The sequence below is a fragment of the Dromiciops gliroides genome, chromosome 1, assembly GCF_019393635.1.
Source record: "Dromiciops gliroides isolate mDroGli1 chromosome 1, mDroGli1.pri, whole genome shotgun sequence".
In the NCBI taxonomy this organism is placed as follows: Eukaryota; Metazoa; Chordata; class Mammalia; order Microbiotheria; family Microbiotheriidae; genus Dromiciops; species Dromiciops gliroides.
The window spans coordinates 622,699,540-622,719,595 of record NC_057861.1 but is presented as its reverse complement, the minus strand read 5'-3'; the positions used below and the strand labels follow the sequence as shown (position 1 = coordinate 622,719,595).

The following is a 20,056-nucleotide window of genomic DNA, read 5'->3' as shown; positions in this document are numbered from 1 at the left end:
CCAGTATTTGTCATTTCTGATAGGTGTGAGGTGGTACCTCAGAGTTGTTTTAATTTGCATTTTCTAATCAAAAGTGATTTAGAATATTTTTTCAAATGACTACAGATGGCTTTAATTCTAAAAACTGCATGCTTGGTCAAAGGATATAAAGCATGCAGTTTTTAGAATTAAAGCTATCTGTGGTCATTTGAAAAAATGACACTCAGGTCCTCCTGAATCCAGGGCCAGTGCTTTATCCACTGCACCACCTAGCTGCCCCTAGGCATTTTTTTTTTAAAGAAAAATCATTGTGGGGGAGTCCAACAATTTTTAAATTATCTTTACTTGACTTACTTTCTAGGTCAGTTGGTTGTTTTTTATTATTATTAGATACTGTAAGATATAGAGTGCTACCAACCTGTTGAGAAAGATACTGCAGGGAAGCTCCACCATGTAAGGAAACCATGTGACTTTGGCATCCAGAAGTGAAGTTTGCTTGTGGGTCCTGTCAATCAGAGCTATCAGCCAATTAGCTTGGACCTGTGTGTGTGTGTGTGTGTGTGTGGACAGCCCTGTTTCTGGTTTCACAGGAGGCTTTGGGGAGAAGCTGAGGGGCGAACAGCCCTTTTCGGTTTGAGACTTGGGCTTGGCAGTAGGGATAGGTAGAATAGGGATACTTTATCCACATGTTTCTCTTTACTAACCCCTAATATACTTTAGTTAATTAATTAATTTTTTGGTGGGGCAATGAGGGTTAAATGACTTGCCCAGGGTCACACAGCTAGCAAGTATCGTGTCTGAGGCCAGATTTGAACTCAGATCCTCCTGAATCCAGGGCTAGTGCTTTATCCACTGAGCCACTTAGCTGCCCCCCAATATACTTTAATAAATACTTAATGCCCAAAGATTGGTGCTATATGTTTTCTAATTTAAGGCAACCACTCATTTGATTTTAGACATCATAGCTAGAATTTTAGGCCCTTAAAATACCTTACATTTTCTTCTATTTTTTCAATCTTTTGATTTTGTTCTAATATTTCTTGCTATCTCATAGGCATTATATTTTGTTTGATTTGTTCTAATTTTCAGGGAGTTCCTCTCTGGGGTAAAGCTTAGCACTTTTCTAAGCTACTTTTTCTCCTTCCAATTTTTTTCTCAGGAGTTTATTTCATTTTAAAATTCTTAAAATTTACAAATATAAAATTCAAGATAACATTTTTTCCCTTTGAGTTTGCAGTTATGAAGTTACTTTCTCCTACTTTGAAGGGGTCTAGATTTGCAATAATTGTTTTATGATGTCAATATTTTCATTCATCTTGAGCTATAGTTTCAAGTGGGGCTTTGTGATGAGGTCAGACTCCACCCCTTGCTACACTTTTCAGTGGGGATAGTCAGCCCTTCCTGGTCTCAACAAGGGACCCCTAGGCTTTTTCACTTACCTTCAACAGGATTAGTCCCCTCTGGATGTTAAAGGTTCAGAATTACGGAGCTTCAGAGCTCCCTCTGGTGCCTCAGGACAGTGTTAGTGACATCAGATCCCTTAGGCCTTTTTTGTCAGTGTAGGAGCACTGCCCTGATTACTGTCACTCCCTGAAGCTTCCAGAGTCTCCAACCCTGAGGATTTCTGGTCACCCTGGAGCTTTCTCAGGGGAGTTGTCCAATCTAGCTGGCTATTTGTCTTGTCTTGGTTTTATTGTGAAATATGCCTGTACTTTTGGCTTTGCTGGCACCTCCTTTCATAGGAAAAAAGTACACATTAAGCACTAATGCTGAATGCTAGAGATACAAATACAAGCAAAAAGTTACTGCCCTCAAGGGTTTCTATTCTAATGTGGGAAGACAATATGCAAAAGGGAACTAAAAAGGATATGGGGAAAGAATGAAAGCATCCCAGACAGGTTGTGGATCAGAAGTATAGAAAGTCAGAAACACAGCCAGGAAGGGATGAAGACTGGCTGGGAACCTAAAGGAACTCACCATGGTGAGAAGGGGGACTACACAGTAGAAGAAAGTTCCTTGGGGTCAGCTAGGTGGTGCAGTAGATAAAGCACTGGTCTTGGATTCTGGAGGACCTGAGTTAAAATCCGGTCTCAGACACTTGACACTTACTAGCTGTGTGACCTTGGGCAAGTCACTTGACCCCTACTGCCCTGGGAGGGGGGGGGAAGGGAAGTTTCAGGAAGAGACTGCAGATCTTCTGCATGGTATTAAAGTGCCTGGGAATCTCTGCTGACTTAAGGGGAGGAAATTCTGGGATGGAAATCAGAGTAGTTTCTAATTGAATTTCTTGATTATTAATTAGTAGGGTGAGACTAGCAGTCTTTTGCTATAACAAGAATGTAGGAATTGGGCAGCTAATGTGGGGAGTCCCATTTGTATTCCCTATATATCTTGGATATTGTGAGATGTTGATATAACATTAATTTCTGCCAAGCTGTTTTCCATTTTTCTGAGATTAAAAAAAAAATTTCTTATACAAGTACTTGGAGTCCTTAAGTCTTAATTATCACAATGATATGTGTTTAATTGCTTCTGAATCTTGTATACCTAATCTTTTCCACTGGTCATCAACTCTTCTATTTTTAAATAAGCAATCAATAATTCTGAGGACCATAATTTGGTATTGTAGTTTGAGATCTTGTCCTTCTAGGACTTCTTTCCCACTTTTTCCCCATTATTTTTCCAATTTGAGACACCCACACACAATGGAGGAGGAAGACATAGAAGGAATAAAAAATAAATGCTTGGTCATTAAAAAAAAAAGTTAATTTAAAAAAAGAAACAATGCACATGACTATAGAGAAGCATGTAAAGGCTTCTATGAACAGATGCAAAGTGAAGTAGAGCCAAGAAAATTATATAAACACTGATGACAACAACGTGTATGAAAATAACTGCAAAATAATCACAAATCAATGTTTCAAATTAAAATAAAAAAAAAACAAATAATATGTCTTCTACTGTTTTGGAGAGGTGGGAGAGAAAGATTTCATAGGTAAAGACCATTTCATTGCATATATGGTTAGGGTTTTTTTTTAATTAAGTGATCATTTTTACTGAATTTCCTTTTTTTTTTCTTTCTTTCTTTCTTTTTTTTTTGCAGGGCAATGGGGCTTAAGTGACTTGCCCAAGGTCACACAGCTAGTAAGTGTCAAGTGTCTGAGGCCAGATTTGAAATCAGGAACTCCTGAATCCAGGGCCAGTGCTTTATCCACTGCGCCACCTAGCCACCCCTTTTTTCTACTTTAAAAATAATTGTTATATTGAATGGCTGAAGAAGAGGGAGTAAGGTATATAGGAGGAAATTTGATCTATCTAAAAACAAAAGACATTTTTTTTTAAATTCACCTGGAGGAACAAAAGGTTTCAAATGGGAAAAATAATGGGGGAAGTGAGAAAGAAGTCCTAGAAGGACAAAATCTCAAACTACAAATAAGCACAGTGAAACAAAACAAATTCCTATATTGATCATATCCAAAAATGTGTTTCGTTCTGCTTATTAGCCTATTTCCTGTCTGTCAGAAGGTGAAAAACTTTCTTCATTTGTTTTCTGGAATAATGGTTGATCATTATCAGAATTCTTAAAACTTTCAAAATTGCCTTTTACAACATTAGTGTTACAGTATAAGTTGTTTTCCTGGTTCAGCTTACTCTGAAACAGCTTATACAAATTCTCCCCAGATTTCACTCAGTTTCTTCATATCATACACCATATTATATTTCATTTAAATACCAAAATTTGTCCAGCCACTCCTGAACTGATGGACCCATCCTTTATTTTCAATTCTTTGCTACTACAAAATGAGCTGCTTTTCTTTCCTTGATCTCCTTGGTCATAAAGGCAGTTAGGTAGAGTACTGGGTATGGCGTCAGGAAAACCTGTGTTCAAATCTGGCCTCAGACACCTACTAGCTATGTGACTCTGGGCAAGTCACCTAAGTCTGCTTCAATTTCGTTCACTATAAAATGGGAATAATAGCACCTGATTTAGAGTTGTGATAATCAAATGAGACATTTGTAAAGTGCTTAGCATAGTGTTCAATTCTTAGCTCTTTCTTTTATTATTTACTTTATTGATGAAAGTGTTTAGATCAGAGAAATCAAGCCTGTAAACTCTCAAGTGAGGCCTGAACCAGATTAAAATGTAATTGGGAAATGTTTAGCAAAACATTAAAATACAATAGAGGGGCAACTAGGTGGCACAGTGGATAAAGCACTGGCCCTGGATTCAGGAGGACCTGAGTTCAAATCCAGCCTCAAGACACTTGACACTTCCTAGCTGTGTGACCCTTAGCAAGTCACTTACCTCTCACCGTCCCACAAAATAAATGAATTAATCAATTAAAAAATACAATAGAATAGAGATAATATTAATTTGTGGTTTAGAGATATAAAGTACTTAAATAGTACTTTGGCTGCATAATAAGAATCCTGGTATATTGTAACACCGTCATCATCTTTGATGAAATTATTGTTTATGTTATTTATCCTTTGAATCACCCATTCTTTGGGATTATTTATTTCCAATTAATTTAAAAATTCATTTTCTGTTTCAAATTCTTTCCCTCCTTCCTATCCCTCTCCCATTGTTTGAAAAGGCAAGAAAAACAAGATCCACAGAAAAAGAAAGTGGGGAAGGGAGAGAAAAAAATGTTTTAATCTGCTCTCTGAGTAGATCTGCCCTCTATCTGATGGTGGAGAGCAGGTTAGGTCTTTCAAAGTTGTTGTTTTTAAATATTGGTATTACAGTATATATTGTTCTGATTCTGCCCACTTCAGTTTGCATCAATTTTTACCAGTCTTCCTGAGTTTCTCTGAAACCATCCCCTTTATCATTTCTTATAGCACAAGAAGATTCCATTACATTCATATGCCATAAATTGTTCAGCAATTCCCTAACTGATTGATGGGCATGCCCTCAGTTTTCAATTCTTTACCATCACAAAGAGTTGCTATAGTTTCGTACATATGGGTCCTTTCTCCTTTTCCTTGATCTCTTTGGGGCACAGGCCTAGTAATGGTATTGATGAGTCAAAGGGTATGCACAATTCAATGCTTTTTGGGGTATGGTTCCAACTTGCTTTCCAGAATGGTTAAAATTCATAGCTCCATCAAATGCACTAGTGGACCTGTTTTCCAACATGCTCTCCAGCATTTGTCATTTTCCATTTTTTGTCATTTTATCCAATCTGCGAGGTGTGAGGTGGTACCTTAGAGTTGTTTAAAGTTGTAATTTGCTAATCATTAGAGATTTAGAGCATTTTTTAATATGACTATTGATATCTTTGATTTCTTCCTCTGAAAACTGCCTTGTGTTTACCTTTTTATACCTCTTTTGACTCCTCTGTGTAACGATTGGAATGACGCCACCTGCTGGAGACTTACTGTAGAAGAGTTCCGCCCATGAAGCAAAGGTCTTTGAGGGCAAGACCAGGACTCTTTTCTTTGGCGTCAGGAAGTGATGTTGGCTAGTGGGAGGGGGAAGGAAGAGACTGGCGCTCTGTCTCACTCTTTTTCCTGGGGATGCTGGTGGAGAAGGGAGCAAGAAATGCGCTCTCCCTTTAATAGATAGGAATCTAGGCCTTTTCTTCTCTTTACCAAATTCTTATTCTCCTTAATAAATGCTTAAAAGTCTAACTCTTGCTAAAGCTTATAATTTATTGGTGACCACTCATTAGATATTTTAGACAGTTTAGCTAGAATTTTAGCCCTTAACAGTCTGTATGCCAGATTTTCTATTCAGCACTAACCTTTCCATCAGGAATGCTTGGAAATCCTCAATTTTAAAGGTCCATTTTTTTCTTTTATAGGATTATACTGTTTTGCTGGCTAATTTATACTTGGTTACAAGTCTAGATCTTTTGTCTCTCTTCGAATATCATTCCAAGCTCATTCCCCTTTATTATGGCGACTGCTAATCATGTGTAGTTCCTTGGTACTTGAATTTATTTCTGGCTACTTGTAGAGATTTTTCTTTGACCTGGAAGTTCTGAACTCTTAGCTATAATTTCTGGAAGTTTTTTATTTTGAGGTTTCTTTCAGGAGGCAATAGTACATTCTTTCAACTTACTTTACCCCCCCCCCCCCAGTTCTAAAAGTTCTAGTTCTTTATTTCTTCAAACATGGTATCTCTGCCTTGGGGAGGAGGGAGGGAAAGGTTATGGCTTTCCAATAGTTGAATGACTCAAAGTATCTTCTTCAGTGGAGTCTTGTTTTGCAAGGCAATGAGGGTTAAGTGACTTGCCTAGGGTCACACAGTGTCAAGAGTCTGAGGTCACATTTGAACTCAGATCCTCCTGAATCCAGGGCTGGCGCTTTATCCACTGTACCACCTAGCTGCCTCTCAAGTATCTTTTCTTAATCTATTTTTCAGATCAGTTGTTTTTGCTATGAGATAACTCACACTTTTTTCCCCCTCAGTCTTTTGATTTTATTTCTTGCTAAATTATGGAGCCATTAGCTTATATTTAGTCCATTTTTATCTTAAGGGAGTTATTTCCTTCAAGTTTTATACCTCTTGTTTCAAGCAATGAATTCTTTTTCATAACTCTCTTCCCTAGTCCTTTTTTAGTTTTGAAATAAGTTTTTGGCTTTTAAAAACTCTTGTTTGAATTCTTCCAGGAATTATTGTTGGACTTTTTGGTTCAAGCTGCATTTTTCTTGCAGCTTATATGTGTTTTTGAGTCACTTTCTTCCTCTGAGTTTGTGTCTTAAACTTCCTTGACACCATAATAGCTCTTTATGGTGAGATTATTTGTTTGCTCTTTCTTCCAGTCTACTGCTTTACTTTAGACTTTATGGTAGTGTTGATTTCTGCAGATTTTGGGGGATAGTGAATGCCTGGCCCAAGTTTCTGTCCTCCTATATCCTTCTGTTGCTTTCACAGCTACAGTTGGGGGTTTGTAGGCTTTCAGTGTTCCCAAATTGATGTCATCTGAAGCAAAGACTGTCTTCCTATTTTGAGCTTTGCAAGTTTCTGAGCTAGGTTTGGGTTTGCTGGCTCATCTCTGGTTGGGATTTCAGTAATCTATGGCTGGAGTCAGCCACTATTAGCCTTCTGGGAGGCTTTGAAAGTCTTGATTTACTAAACTACAGGTTTCCTTTAGGGTGGAACTCCTACCCTGGTCACACTTCTGTAAGCTTCCATTTTTAGCTGAAGTTCACAGTTGAGTGCCCACTTTGCTCCTGAGATCAGAGCCACAGAGCTGTTTGCTTCCAAACTTGTTCTTTGTTCCTGCTTCTTTCTACCACCCCTATTTGCAGATTGCCCCCTCAGTCTGACTCAGAACTGGGTCCTGGGCAATAGAACTTCCAAATGTCACTCACTCCTGCACTCTGCACTAGTTCAGGGATCCACTATTATCTCTTCCTACCCCAGTCAGTATAGTCTCAGCTTTCTTTTTCTATGTATTGCGATGCTCTGCATGCAATGGTGTGCTCCAGGTCAGATCCTGTCCCCAGTGTCTACAGACCATTATCCCATAACTAGCCTGGGCTAGACAAATGAGTCAATGTGACTTTTTCTTGGACTTCCCTATCAGAATTTGGTCTTATGCATTTTCTAGATCATTGTGGAGTATGATGAGGGAGGTGGGCAGTATTCCCTTTTATTCTGCCATCATGACTACATTTCTGTAATATGGTATCAAGGTTTTTCATTTAGGCATGAATTTCAGGGTGTTTTTTTCCTCTGCAACTTGTTATACTTTTGAGTCTTTTTACTTTGTTCTAATATTTTGTTTCATTGAATCATTTGCTCCATTCTATTTTTCAAAGTGTTCACACTAATTGTTTAAGTTTCTTCACCTTCTAAGTTGTTTCTTTTTTTATGTCCTCATATTTAATTTTATTCTTTTTTTTTTAAAGACTGAGATTCTTTTAAAACTATATATGAAGAGTTCACGGAAAACAAATTATGATCTAGATAGGGAGACCAAAAGGAATGCTTATAAATTAACTCATTTTACTCTATAAAATATAAAAGCTTTAACTCTGACAATATTTGGAAGCATAGCTATACATATTTTATTTATAATCTGTACTGTCCTAGCATACCAAAAGTACCTCTAATGAAATTAGAAATGAATTAACAAAATTTTTGTATCTCATTTCAAAATGTCCACAGATCCATCTCATCAAATATTAAAACAAAAACAAACATGCACACAATTGCAGTTTTCAAAAAGGTCTATTTTGTTATAGTTGGATAGCAATTTGATAGTTAAATACATTTAAATAAAGTATAAGTAACTGCAGTACTGTAGCATTGGTAACTAGATAACCAATTTAACTAGAAACCAACTAACAACAACTGTTTATAAAATACAGCTTTTGTTTGGCTCATCTTTTATTTCAAACATCCCTCTAGGAAAAAAAAAAAGCAAGCCACACTGGAAATATACTTTATGGCCATGTCTTCTGATATCTCTTCCCTAAAAGTTTCTTCGGATGTACTAAGCTTTCAACTCCAATGCAAGCCCAAGTTTGTGACCTCTATCTACTGAGGCAGTTTAAGTTTCATACTGGGCCCAAGGGTCTGAGTGTGGCCCACACACATTAAACTTTTGCAGAAATAGAAGCAATAGAATACAACTGATATTCATGGTAATATCAAAATGAATGTAAGTGGTACCTGATATCCAAGCTAGTTTTACAGAAATATCAAATTCATCATGTACTTTCTAATAAACTGAACCTTCAACTTCTGTTCTATCAATGACAATAGTGTGCAGCTGGAAGGCTCCAGTCTTATAACCCATTGCAGTCATTCCTTATTGACTATGATTTGGCACTAAGGTCGTTTAGTAACCAGCAAGCTGGCCTTTGTAACTATGTGAACTGTAGGTCCAGCAAAATCAAAGTCAATAATATAGTCAAAGTTTATATTTCCATTTGTGAGTAAATTTATTTATTTATTTTAACCACTTTTCTTAACTGGGGAAAGGTATTGTCAAATGTCAGCTCCAAAGCTTGACAAATCTAATCTTCGATTGCAATTTAAGTTCCCAAAATAATCAGTATTGCCTTTTTTTTTTTTTTTTTTTTTTTTGGTGAAAGACCGTGCTAACACCATTTATATTTGGTCTCTAACTTTAACTTTGGTCCCCTTAACTTTACTAGGTGAAACAGAAGATGAGAATTCCACTCCATTACATGACTTTGTTTTCACATCCAATTTTACCAACCAGAAACCAAATACTTAGTTGAAAATATCTCTGGCAACTTTCTCAAGGTCACAATGTAAAGGAGGAATACACATTGTCAGATGCTGACAAAATTGCTTATAAAATGGCATGGCAAGACTGCAGGAGGGGGTATTCCGTGCACTAGTGCTCTAGACAGCTGCTGAGGCTGGAAGGCAAAGTAAAGGAGATACCATTATTCTTTCTTCTGCCTACCAGAACACACCATCACCCCCTCCCCTCCAACCCTGCCTCATGGCTGCACTGTACTGGTCCAACCACAGCCACCCTCCAAGACACTCTTACCACTATGAGAATTCACCATTCATTTCCCTTCAGTAAGAATCTTCCTCCTGGATATCAAGAGGGCAGGAGACAGGTGAGGAAAGCAGGGATAGCAATCAGACAGTAGTTGAGAACAGCTGTGCTCAAAACGGTAGAGAATGGTGGGCATCCTAAGATGTTTCTTCCTTTTTTTTTTTTTTTCAATAGATCTAATTCCACTTTTTAAAATGTCTTGCTTTGTCTTGAATTGTTCTGGCCACATCATTTCTTTTTGTGAGGCATTACTTATATTTGTTGTGTACTCTATTTTTTGTGGACTTACTCAATTATTCTTTGGCTTCTCATAGCATCATATTCCTTTTGCTTCTATAGTTTGGGCCATTTGCAAATTGAATATCTTGCCTGTCTTACTTTTTTCCCTCCAGAAACTCCTTAAGTGCCCCTCTATTGTTCAGGTTTGCAAAGTATATTGCTTTGCATTTGGAGCTTGACTTCCTTTGCTTTTCAGAATATGGTATTCCATTCTCTCCTGCAATTTCTTGTGCCTATGGACTAATCTTGTCATCCAAATTTTCTTTCCTTTATAAATAAAGGTATTTCTTCAATTTGAAGGATTTGCTGTTAGTAATGGAAGTTATTAAATTTAATCATTGTGACTTGGAGTTTCAAGCACAAGTCTTTTTTTCTGAAGACAAGCTGATTCTTGAAATTGGTGTTTTTATTTTTGTCACGTTTTTTTGGGAGAGCTTTGATACCTAAGTTACCCCTATGCATCCTTTCTTCAAGGGTAAATTATATTAGTGTATATTTTACATGGCTGCCTTTTACTTCTTTTATGCCTGATTATCTTCCACTCTGGTTTTTTATTTTGTTTTAAACTGGTTAATCTCTTTCTCTTCTTTAGATTCCTAATCCTGGATTCAACTTTTTATAAATTGCTGAATATTAAAATTCTGCACTTAAAGCTATAAAGTCTGAACTACATTTACTCCTAATTTTTTAAGTGCTTTATTGATATCTCATCTTAACTTCATGATTCATTGAGTAGGTCCTATTATCATCCCTATTCCATAGTTGAGAAAACTGAAGTTAATAGAGGTTAAATGATTTGCCCAGGGTCATACTGCTAGTTAAGTGTCTGAGGCTGAATTTGAACTCAGGTCTTCCTGTCTCCAGGCCCAGCACTCTATCCATAGCACTGGTTTCTTCTTCTTGTTCCATGCTTTCATGGGAGTCCACAACATTTTGTATTTTGATAGACATCTGTTTACTTCTTTTTGAAGATTTAGTATTCATCCTTCCTTCTAACTTAGGATACTGTAAGTTGATTTATTTGCTTGTGCTCTCAAGCTTTTATTGACTAATTTTTTATAATACTTCATTCTTTTAAAAACTTATACCTTCCCCATTCTTAACTTTTTGAATCTTCCCTTTTGCAAGGTTACAAGGCTGCCTCAGTACCTAGATATCAGAGGATACAGGTTTTGCCAGCCTGTTTCCATACCCTGAGTATACCTTGGCAGGGCAGGACTGACTCCCCCAATTTCTCTCTGGCCTCTCCTTTTCTTCTTCAACTGGACTGTATCTACCTATCTTCTGATTTTTGTCAGATGTTGAAAAGGTGAAAAGGATGTTCAGGAAAGTCTTAGCAGTCTTACAGGTTCCCTTACCTAGGATTGGGGTCCAGTCAGAAACTCAAATTTTCAGCCCCTTCCTGCCATTTTCCCAAGCTGGGCAGAGTCCATCTGCCTCTTTATTTTAGAGTGAGAAGACAAAGAGAATTTGCTAATAGTCCCTGCAGTTGGAGAGGAGGAGAGTTCCTAATGAGTCCCCAATCCAAGCCTGCATGTTGGCCTGTCTCTACCACAAGTTTGGATGCTAGTAGGGAAAAGGTGTTATTGCTTTAAGTACTTGAATTCTCTAGTGTTAATTCATAAGTATTTTTATTTGGTCAGGTTTCTCTCTGTCCTGTTTATTCAACTATAATTGTTAGACATTTGTGCATAATTCTTTTTTGATGGGATTATTAAGACAGTTAAAGGGATCTGGAGAAAGTGACTAACCTGCTATCTTCCTCACTCTATAGTATTTCTTCACTGTAAAGTTTTCTTTTGTTTACTTACATCTCTAGCTTCAGTTCTTAAGATTGGGATTCAACATCAGGAGCAAGTTCTACCCTCACCCACATTCTTGGATGAAGTGAATGGGTCAAGGTGCTATGACACAGTGACAATACCACAGTCAATTGCCCTGCTATAGTTCTCCACAAGGTGGTGTCTGATTTCTGGTCTTCCTTCTACGATCCTGGCTTGGGACAAAGAGACAAGCCTATGGATAGGACCAAGCCCAGTCTTCAGCCTCAATCTCTGGCTTCTGCTTCCTGTTGGCCCAACGTGTATGCTGACCTCTATCTCATTTGTCTCCTTTCCCAGTCACCTACTAGGATCTCACTTTTCATCCTACACGACCCATTCCAAATCAGAGATCACTGCTTCAGACACCAAGAGTTCTGCCATAGAAGCTGTACATGTACATTTATCCTATTTAATCTCCTTAGGCAAGCACCAAAAGGGGTCTTTGTCCTCTCATGTAGATATAACAGGTCACTGGAGATGGATCTGGTTTCAGGTATCCTAGAGGACCCTGCAGCACATGCCTCCCATGTATCTCTGCCCCTTCTCCTAGGGGAGTCTTCTCAGCGTTGTCTTTGTCCTTGGCTGCAGCTGACAGGCCAGTAGTGAGATCCCATTGGCTTCGAGTTACCCAAAAGAATATCCATGGGCTTCTGTGCCATCTTCTTGTGTAGTCCTGGACTGGATGGAGGAGTTCACTAGTTTTTCTCTGGTTTTACTGAATCTTTGCTTTGTGACATTTTCTTTAATCTTTTCTAGGCTATTTCTCAGGGAAGGTGGGTTTGGCTGAAATCTTTCACACTGTTGTTTTTATCAGAAAATTAAGCAAGCTTTCCAACAATTTTGTTCAAGTCAGTAATTACCTTTATAGTTACCTGTTACATTCATCAAGTTATAAGAGTAATATTAATTCTCCTAATTTTTAGTGCAATGCTATCTTTTAAAAAATTGTTCACAAAAATCAATAAATAAGCATTTATTGATTACCTATAATGTACCAGGCACTAAGTGGTGGGGTTACAAAGAAAAAAGCAAAATAGTCCCTGTAGTTAAGGAGTTTTTTTATTCTAATGAGGGAATAGCATGTATAAGATAACCTTGAAAGGGAAGGCACTAGGAACTAGGGCAATCAGGAAAGGCCTTGCAGAGAAGTTAATATATGAGCTATGTCCTAAAGGAAACCAAAGACTCCAAGAGGAAGAGTTGAGGAGGGAAAGCATTCTATATAGTGGCCAATAGCAAGGCACAAACACAGGGGACAGAGCATTGTGAGGAAGAATATGGGTAGAACATAAGAATCCAAGAGGAAATAATTTGTAAGAAGACTGGTAGGGCAGAAGTAGTTTACATTTGATCCTGTAAGAAAAAAGGGAGCCAATGAAATTTATTGGGAAGGAGATATGACTTGGTTAGACCTTTATGATTATCATTAGCATTTGTGAAGAATGGATAGGATCAAGGCTTGAATTAGGGTCGTGGAGGATGGAGAAAAAGATTTGGCTGCTGGAGATGTTACAGACTTAAAAATGCAAAGATTTGGTAACTGACTGGATATGGATTGAGACTGACGACTTTGTGAATTTAGGTGATTGAAGGATGGTGATGACCTTAACAGCAAGAAGGAAGCTTGGAAGAGGAATGTGTTTGCTGACAGGAAGTGGGAAAATGAGATGTTTTGGAAATATTTAGTTTGAGATGCCTATGGGACATTCAGTTTGAAAAGTTTAATAGGTAGTTTGTGATGTGGAACTGGAGTGAAGGAAATTGGATAGGTTTAGAAAACAAAGATCTGAGATGAAATCCACAGGAATTGATTAGCTCATCAGATGAAATAGTATAGAAAGAAAATAGAAAGTCTAGGACAGAGCTTGGGAGAAACTCAGACTTAGTCTTGATATAGATGACAATCCAGGAAAGGAAATTGAGGAGTGGTAAGAAGAACCAAAGAGAGCCATGCCATGAAAAACTAGAGAGAAAAAAGTATCCAGTAGCTGTCAAGTGTCAAATGCAGAAGAAAGGTCAAGATGAATTGTGATTGAGAAAAGGCTATTAAATTTGGCAATTAAGAGATTATTCATGACTTTGGGGAGCAAAGTTTCAGTTGAGTGAAAAGGTTATAAGCCATATTACAAAGAAGAGAGGAAGTAGAAGCATTAAATATAGACTGTTTTTTCCAGGAAGTTTTGCTGAAAATGGAAGAAGATATAGAGAATGATATCTAGCAAAGATGGTGGGATAAAGTGAGGATTTTTTATTGATGGGGGAGATTTGAGTGTTTGTGAGCATCAGGGAAGAAAGACATAGACAAGAAGAAACTGAAGTTAAGCTAGATATAATCCAAGGTATGACCAAGACCCTATTTGCTTTTCTTTCATCTATTCAAATGATCCAAATGAGTATCTGACCTAATTTCTTTTTTGAAGTAGTGACATCAATTCCCACTTGGCCATATCCATCTAAACTTCTCGAATTCAAGTCCTAATCACCTCCCTTCCAAACTATTCGAAAAGTCTTTTAAGGCCTCCTGGCTCCTGTTTCTCCCCATCTATCATTCACAAATCTGCTCAAATAATTTTCCTAAAATAAGTTTGTCTATGTCGTTTCCCTTCTCAAAACCCTTTAATGGTTTCCTAATCACCTCTTGTGACAAAAATACAAGCTCCTCAACTTGGTGTTTAAGTCCCTTCACAGTATGGTCCCAACTGATCTTTCTATTATTATTTCAGATTACTTTCTTTCATGTAATTTCCATCAAACCAGATGACAAGTAGCTCTATCTTTTCTTTCTGTGCCTTTGCACAAACTCTACCCTATGTCAGGAAAGCACTCTTTCCTCAAATTTGCTTATTATATTGCTCATTTATCCTCAAAGCTCAGGTCAGTGGCCAATTCCTGCAGTCTTCCCTGATCATTCTCCAAATTTAGTGTTCTCTCTCTTCTCAAATTACTTTGTTTTTATATATTTATGTACATGCTGTATCCCCCAGTGGAATAAAGGTTCGGTGAGGGCAAAGACTGCCTTGTTTTTTTGTCTTTACATCCCCAGCACCTAGGACAGTGTCTTGCATGTAGTAGGTACTCAATAAATATCGACTGGATTGAACTGTATATACACTTACAATATCTCATACAAAGATAACACTAAAGACGAACCATCAGCGTTCCAAGTTGTTTTCCCATTGCACATTAACTTCATTTTGTATACTGGATTTCTTTGTATCATTATCAGCTCAACTTCCATAATGAAATACTGAAATGGGTGCTCATGGGAAAAGAAAAGACCTGTTGCAGACAAAAATAAGAATGCAGAAAACCTTTTTAATCGCGTAAGAGGAAAAAATGGCATTTTTCTGATAAAACATGAGTATTCAAAAGAAGTCACAGGATACAAATATTGTACTGAAATGGTAAAAGCTATACAGGACCAGAAACTGCACTTAGGTGTAATCCAGATGGAAGTGATCCACTTTGTAGACCCTTTACATTAATCCATGGTAGTTCCTTGTCTAAAATGAAAATTTCTTTTTAGAATTTTAAGCTTTTAGTCACTTATGTAACAGACCTAATAAGAGCTGTTGATTAACTCTATCCAAGACTCTGACAAGTATATAGTATGTGTCAGTTATACTTGATTCACTTTTAGGTTGCCACATTTTAATGCCAATTTTCATGTAGAGGAAAGCAGGATACAACTACATTAGTAATGGGTTAATACTGAGCCTTCACCCTGGTCACTCCTAAGAGAAGCCTATAGATAGACAGAAAAATACAGAGGAAGATTTTCTTTGAAAGAGAGATTTGGAGACTTTACAGTTCTCTTTGCATTGCTTTACATGGAAGTTATCCTTAGTACTTTGAACTACAAAGGCCTGGCCCATTCATATAGTTTTTTTTCTTATACATTCTTCAAAGAGTAAATAATGCCTGAGCTGTGATGGTTGGATATTTATTTCATTTGGACTATTAACAAAGTTTCACCATATGAGTTCAGAGTTTCAATAATTTTTCTTACATTCTTAGCATTTAGAGGGTCACCACAGGGAGAATCATGTCAAGGTAAACAAGGTCTGATTAACTTGACAACACCTGCTTTTGTGGTTTAGGTATGAAATGGGCCTTTTCATGTCTGGTACAGTTAGATTGTCGACTGAATCTTCTTCCACATCTACTACATCTATAGGGCCTCTCTTCTTCATGAGTTTCTTGATGAAGCAAGAATTCTTCATCTCCTAAGAAGCTTTTCCCACATTCTTGACATTTAAGGAGTTTTTCTTTTACATGAATTACTTCATGGCGACTCCGGTGAGAGTTCTGACGAAAGTTTTTTCCACATTGAGAGCATGTATAAGGTTTCTCTCCAGTGTGGATTCGTTCATGTTTATTAAGATTGGTTTTGTGATTGAAGCTTTTCCCACAGTGGATACAATCATAAGGTTTTTCTCCAGTATGTGTTCTTTGATGGGAAATAAGGTAAGAACTTTCAGTGAAGTGTTTTCCACACTGTGGACATGTATAGAATCTTCGTGTTCTTCGATTCTGAGAAAGTGCAAGAATACTCATATCCACATATTTTGAAAGGTCCTCTAATGGGGCATCATTTTCAACAGTAATTAAAAGACTTCTTAATCTCTTTTCTTGTGGGATTGAGGTATTTAGTCTTTTTCCTTCATGGCTATCTGGATGCTTCTCACAGCCTTTTGCCTGCTTAAAGATCTGGGAACTATCCCTTTCACAGTAACCTGATGACACTTCATGATGTTCTTCTATATCCTCTGGATTTTCTGGCTGCTGATCATCTTCCTTATTTTCATTGCAATCTACTGTTGAGATAAAGATAGAATTCATATAATATATCCTCTTAAGCTTAGTTAAAAAACATAGGAGAAAATACCATGTATGCCCTTGGTTATTACTGACTTGAAGACCACAAATCAAAGCCTCTATCAGAACTTGTGGGAAATTTGAGGGCTGAAAATAATAGCTAAATTTATTTAGCATTTCATTACTTAATTTAACTGGAAAACTAGAGAAAAAAATTACCCTAACCAAAATGGGAAAGGAACTGAGAGAATGTACAGGTTTATATAATCACTGAAAACTGCTATACTTTATGCACTGAAATTAAATCATTACTAAACCAGTTTAGTTGGGTGCATTGGTTAAACTTTTAATAAAACTTTTTTTATCCTTGAGGAACATACAATGTTAGTAATCTCTAGGTTGTGAGATCTGGAATCCATGTTGATCAATTAGGCAGAAGGAAAAGTTTTTTTTCCACATTGTACTAAATTGATGTTATCATTGATACACATGGTTTTTCTATCATTGTGATTGTCCCATTACTGTTTATTCCCAGTTCCCATCCTTGCTGAGAAGACAGTGGTTAAGGAATCCTGTAGGAAATTTCCCTATCTATATGGGATTCCCTAAATTTTTCTATTGTAAAACTTACCAAGACAAGCTGAACAAACATGGTCAATAGGTTGTTTGCTACAGTAGTTCACCAGGTAAACTGTCATAGGTGCAACCAAAAAAACAGACAAAAATTTTCACTTGCAACAAGTAGGAAGGGCAAAGGAAATTCTAAAGTGGTCTTGAGGTTATATGCCTTCTGCTAATGCCAAGGAATACATATGCACAAAGTACAAGGTGGTTTTTCATTTCACTTTCCAGGGTAATTAGATGAATTCATTAAAAGAATGAAATAAATACTTCAAAGTAAAATCAAAAAATAAAAAGAATATGAAGAAAAAGAGAATATTCCCAAACTGCATTAGGAGTTTAGAAGGCAAAAAATGTAACAAAGAGAAGAGAAAGAGGACTACTTTAATTTAATAGACATGAGGCTTTTCTCCTAGAGAAGAGAGCTGAACATTTTCAAAAGAGATTTTTTTGTGCTCCAAAAAATGTTCATATAGATCCAAAAGTTGCAAATGGAGATAACTCACCCAGGAAAAGTCAGAGGAAAAAGAAATATAAAGTTTGTGACTCTCTGCTTAGTGATATACTTAGGCAGCTATTTGATTTGACACTTAACAACAGAGAGGGCAGATATCTACTCAGAGAACATGTTCAGGACATGATAAAGATAAAGAATTTGCTGAGACTTGTCATCCAACTATGATAATTCATGTGGTGACACGTCACCAAAAGGAATCCTAGAATGCACTATAAGGACTTATAAAATTGTGGGCAAGAAAGTGAAGGCCTTAAACACAGATGTTTTCAACCAAGAAAATAATTTCAGTTTATTCTCCGCGCAGGCCCTCCTTCCTCCCTCCTGTCCCCTCCCAGAAAATGGGAGGCTCCTCAAGTTGATTGGCTGGTAGCCTTGATAGACAGTACCCATGAGCAAACGTCACTTCCTGATGCCAAGGAAAAGCCGCATGGCCTTGCCCTCAGAGGCATCCTCCTCATGGTGGAGCCTTCCCACAGCAAGTCTCCAGTAGGTGGTGTCATTCCAATCATTACATTATGTACAAGATAAAAAGAGAAATTCTATTAAGAATTCAATTAAGACTTTCCAAATTAAATCTGCATGGACATTCAATACAAAGTAACTTCAAAACAAAGGCATAGGGGAAGAAAATGAAAACTACATTGGAAAAACTTGTTTCAGGAGTTAAAACCACTTTGAAGAAAGCTTGTTTAAGATCCAAGTCAGAAAAACCTGGAAGAACCTACATGAGCTGATGCAGAGTGAAATGTACTGTATACAAAATAACAGCAATATTGTAAGATGATATGCCTTGGTTATTTTCAGCAATGCAAATGATCTAAGACAACTCTGAAAGACTCATGAAAAATACAATCCATCTACAAAGAACTGATGGTATCTGAATAGATTGAAGCATAATTTTTTTTTGTTAGTTTCTTTATCTGAAATTGTTTTTGTCTGTTTTCTTTCACAACCTGGCTAATGTGGAAATGTTTTGCATGACTACTCATGTATAATTTATATTGAATTGCTTGAGTTCTTGGGGGTGGAGAGATGGAGGGAAGAAGAGAATTTGGAACATGAAGTTGTTTTTTTGTTTTTTTGTTTTTTTGGTGGGGCAATGGGGGTTAAGTGACCTGCCCAGGGTCACACAGCTAGTAAGTGTCAAGTATCTGAGGCCAGATTTGAACTCAGGTCCTCCTGAATCAAGGGCTAGTGCTCTATCCACTGCGCCACCTAGCTGCCACTGGAACACGAAGTTCTTAAAAATTGATGTTAACCCTAAGAAAAAATCCCCAGGGCCAGATGGGTTTACGGGTGAATTTTACCAAACATTTAAAGAACAATTAATTCCAATATTATACAAATTATTTGGAAAAATAGGTGAAGAAGGAGTTCTACCAAATTCGTTTTATGACACAAATATGGTGGTGATACCAAAACCAGGCAAAGCAAAAACAAAGAAAATTACAGACCAATTTCCCTAATGAATATTGATGCTAAAATCTTAAACAAGATATTAGCAAGGAGATTGCAGCAAGTGATCACCAGGATAATACACTATGACCAGGTGGGATTTATACCAGGAATGCAGGGCTGGTTCAACATTAGGAAAACTATTAACATAATTAGCCACATCAATAAGAAAACCAACCAAAATCATATGATTATCTCAAGAGACGCAGAGAAAGCTTTTGACAAAATACAGCACCCATTCCTAATAAAAACACTAGAGAGTTTAGGAATAGGTGGAGCTTTCCTTAAAATAATAAACAGTATCTACCTAAAACCATCAGCAAGTATTATATGCAATGGAGATAAATTAGAAGCCTTCCCAATAAGATCAGGGGTGAAACAGGGATGTCCATTATCACCCTTATTATTTAAAATTGTCCTAGAAATGTTAGCTTTAGCAATCAGAGAAGAGAAAGGAATTAAAGGAATTAGAATAGGCAAGGAGGAAACAAAACTATCACTCTTTGCAGATGATATGAATCCTAGAGAATCAACTCAAAAATTACTTGAAACAATTAACAACTTTAGCAAAGTAGCAGGATATAAAATAAATCCACATAAATCATCAGCATTTCTATACATGACCAACAAAGTCCAGCAGTAAGAGATAGAAAGAGAAATTCCATTTAAAGTAACAGTAGATAATATAAAATACTTGGGAGTCTACTTGCCAAGACAAAGCCAGGAACTCTATGAAGACAACTACCAAACAATCTTCACACAAATCAAATCAGATCTAAATAACTGGAAAGATATCAATTACTCAGGGATAGGCAGAGCTAATATAGTAAAAATGACAATACTGCCTAAATTAATTTACTTATTCAGTGCCATACCAGACTACCTAAAAATTATTTTATAGAGCTAGAAAAAACAATAACAAAATTCATCTGGAAAAACAAAAAATCAAGAATATCCAGGGAAATAATGAAAAAAAATTCACAGGAAGGTGGGTTAGCGGTACCAAACCTGGAGTTTTAGTATAAAGCGGCAGTCATCAAAACTATCTGGTACTGGCTAAAAAA

The 20,056-nt window shown here is 37.0% G+C and overlaps 1 protein-coding gene and 1 pseudogene across 3 annotated transcripts in view; both read right to left on the bottom strand.

Annotated features, from left to right (window-relative positions):
* Positions 1-8,470: 8,470 nt before the first annotated feature.
* ZNF200 (zinc finger protein 200) overlaps positions 8,471-20,056 on the bottom strand; it is a 41,191-nt gene continuing 29,605 nt past the window's right edge. For all 3 annotated transcript variants that reach the window (XM_043976969.1, XM_043976970.1, XM_043976971.1), the window contains one exon: positions 8,471-16,398. In XM_043976969.1, the coding sequence (XP_043832904.1) occupies positions 15,650-16,398 (749 nt within the window). In that variant the 3' untranslated portion in view covers positions 8,471-15,649. The remainder of the gene's footprint in view (positions 16,399-20,056) is intronic.
* On the bottom strand, positions 8,477-9,274 carry LOC122735427 (annotated as a pseudogene).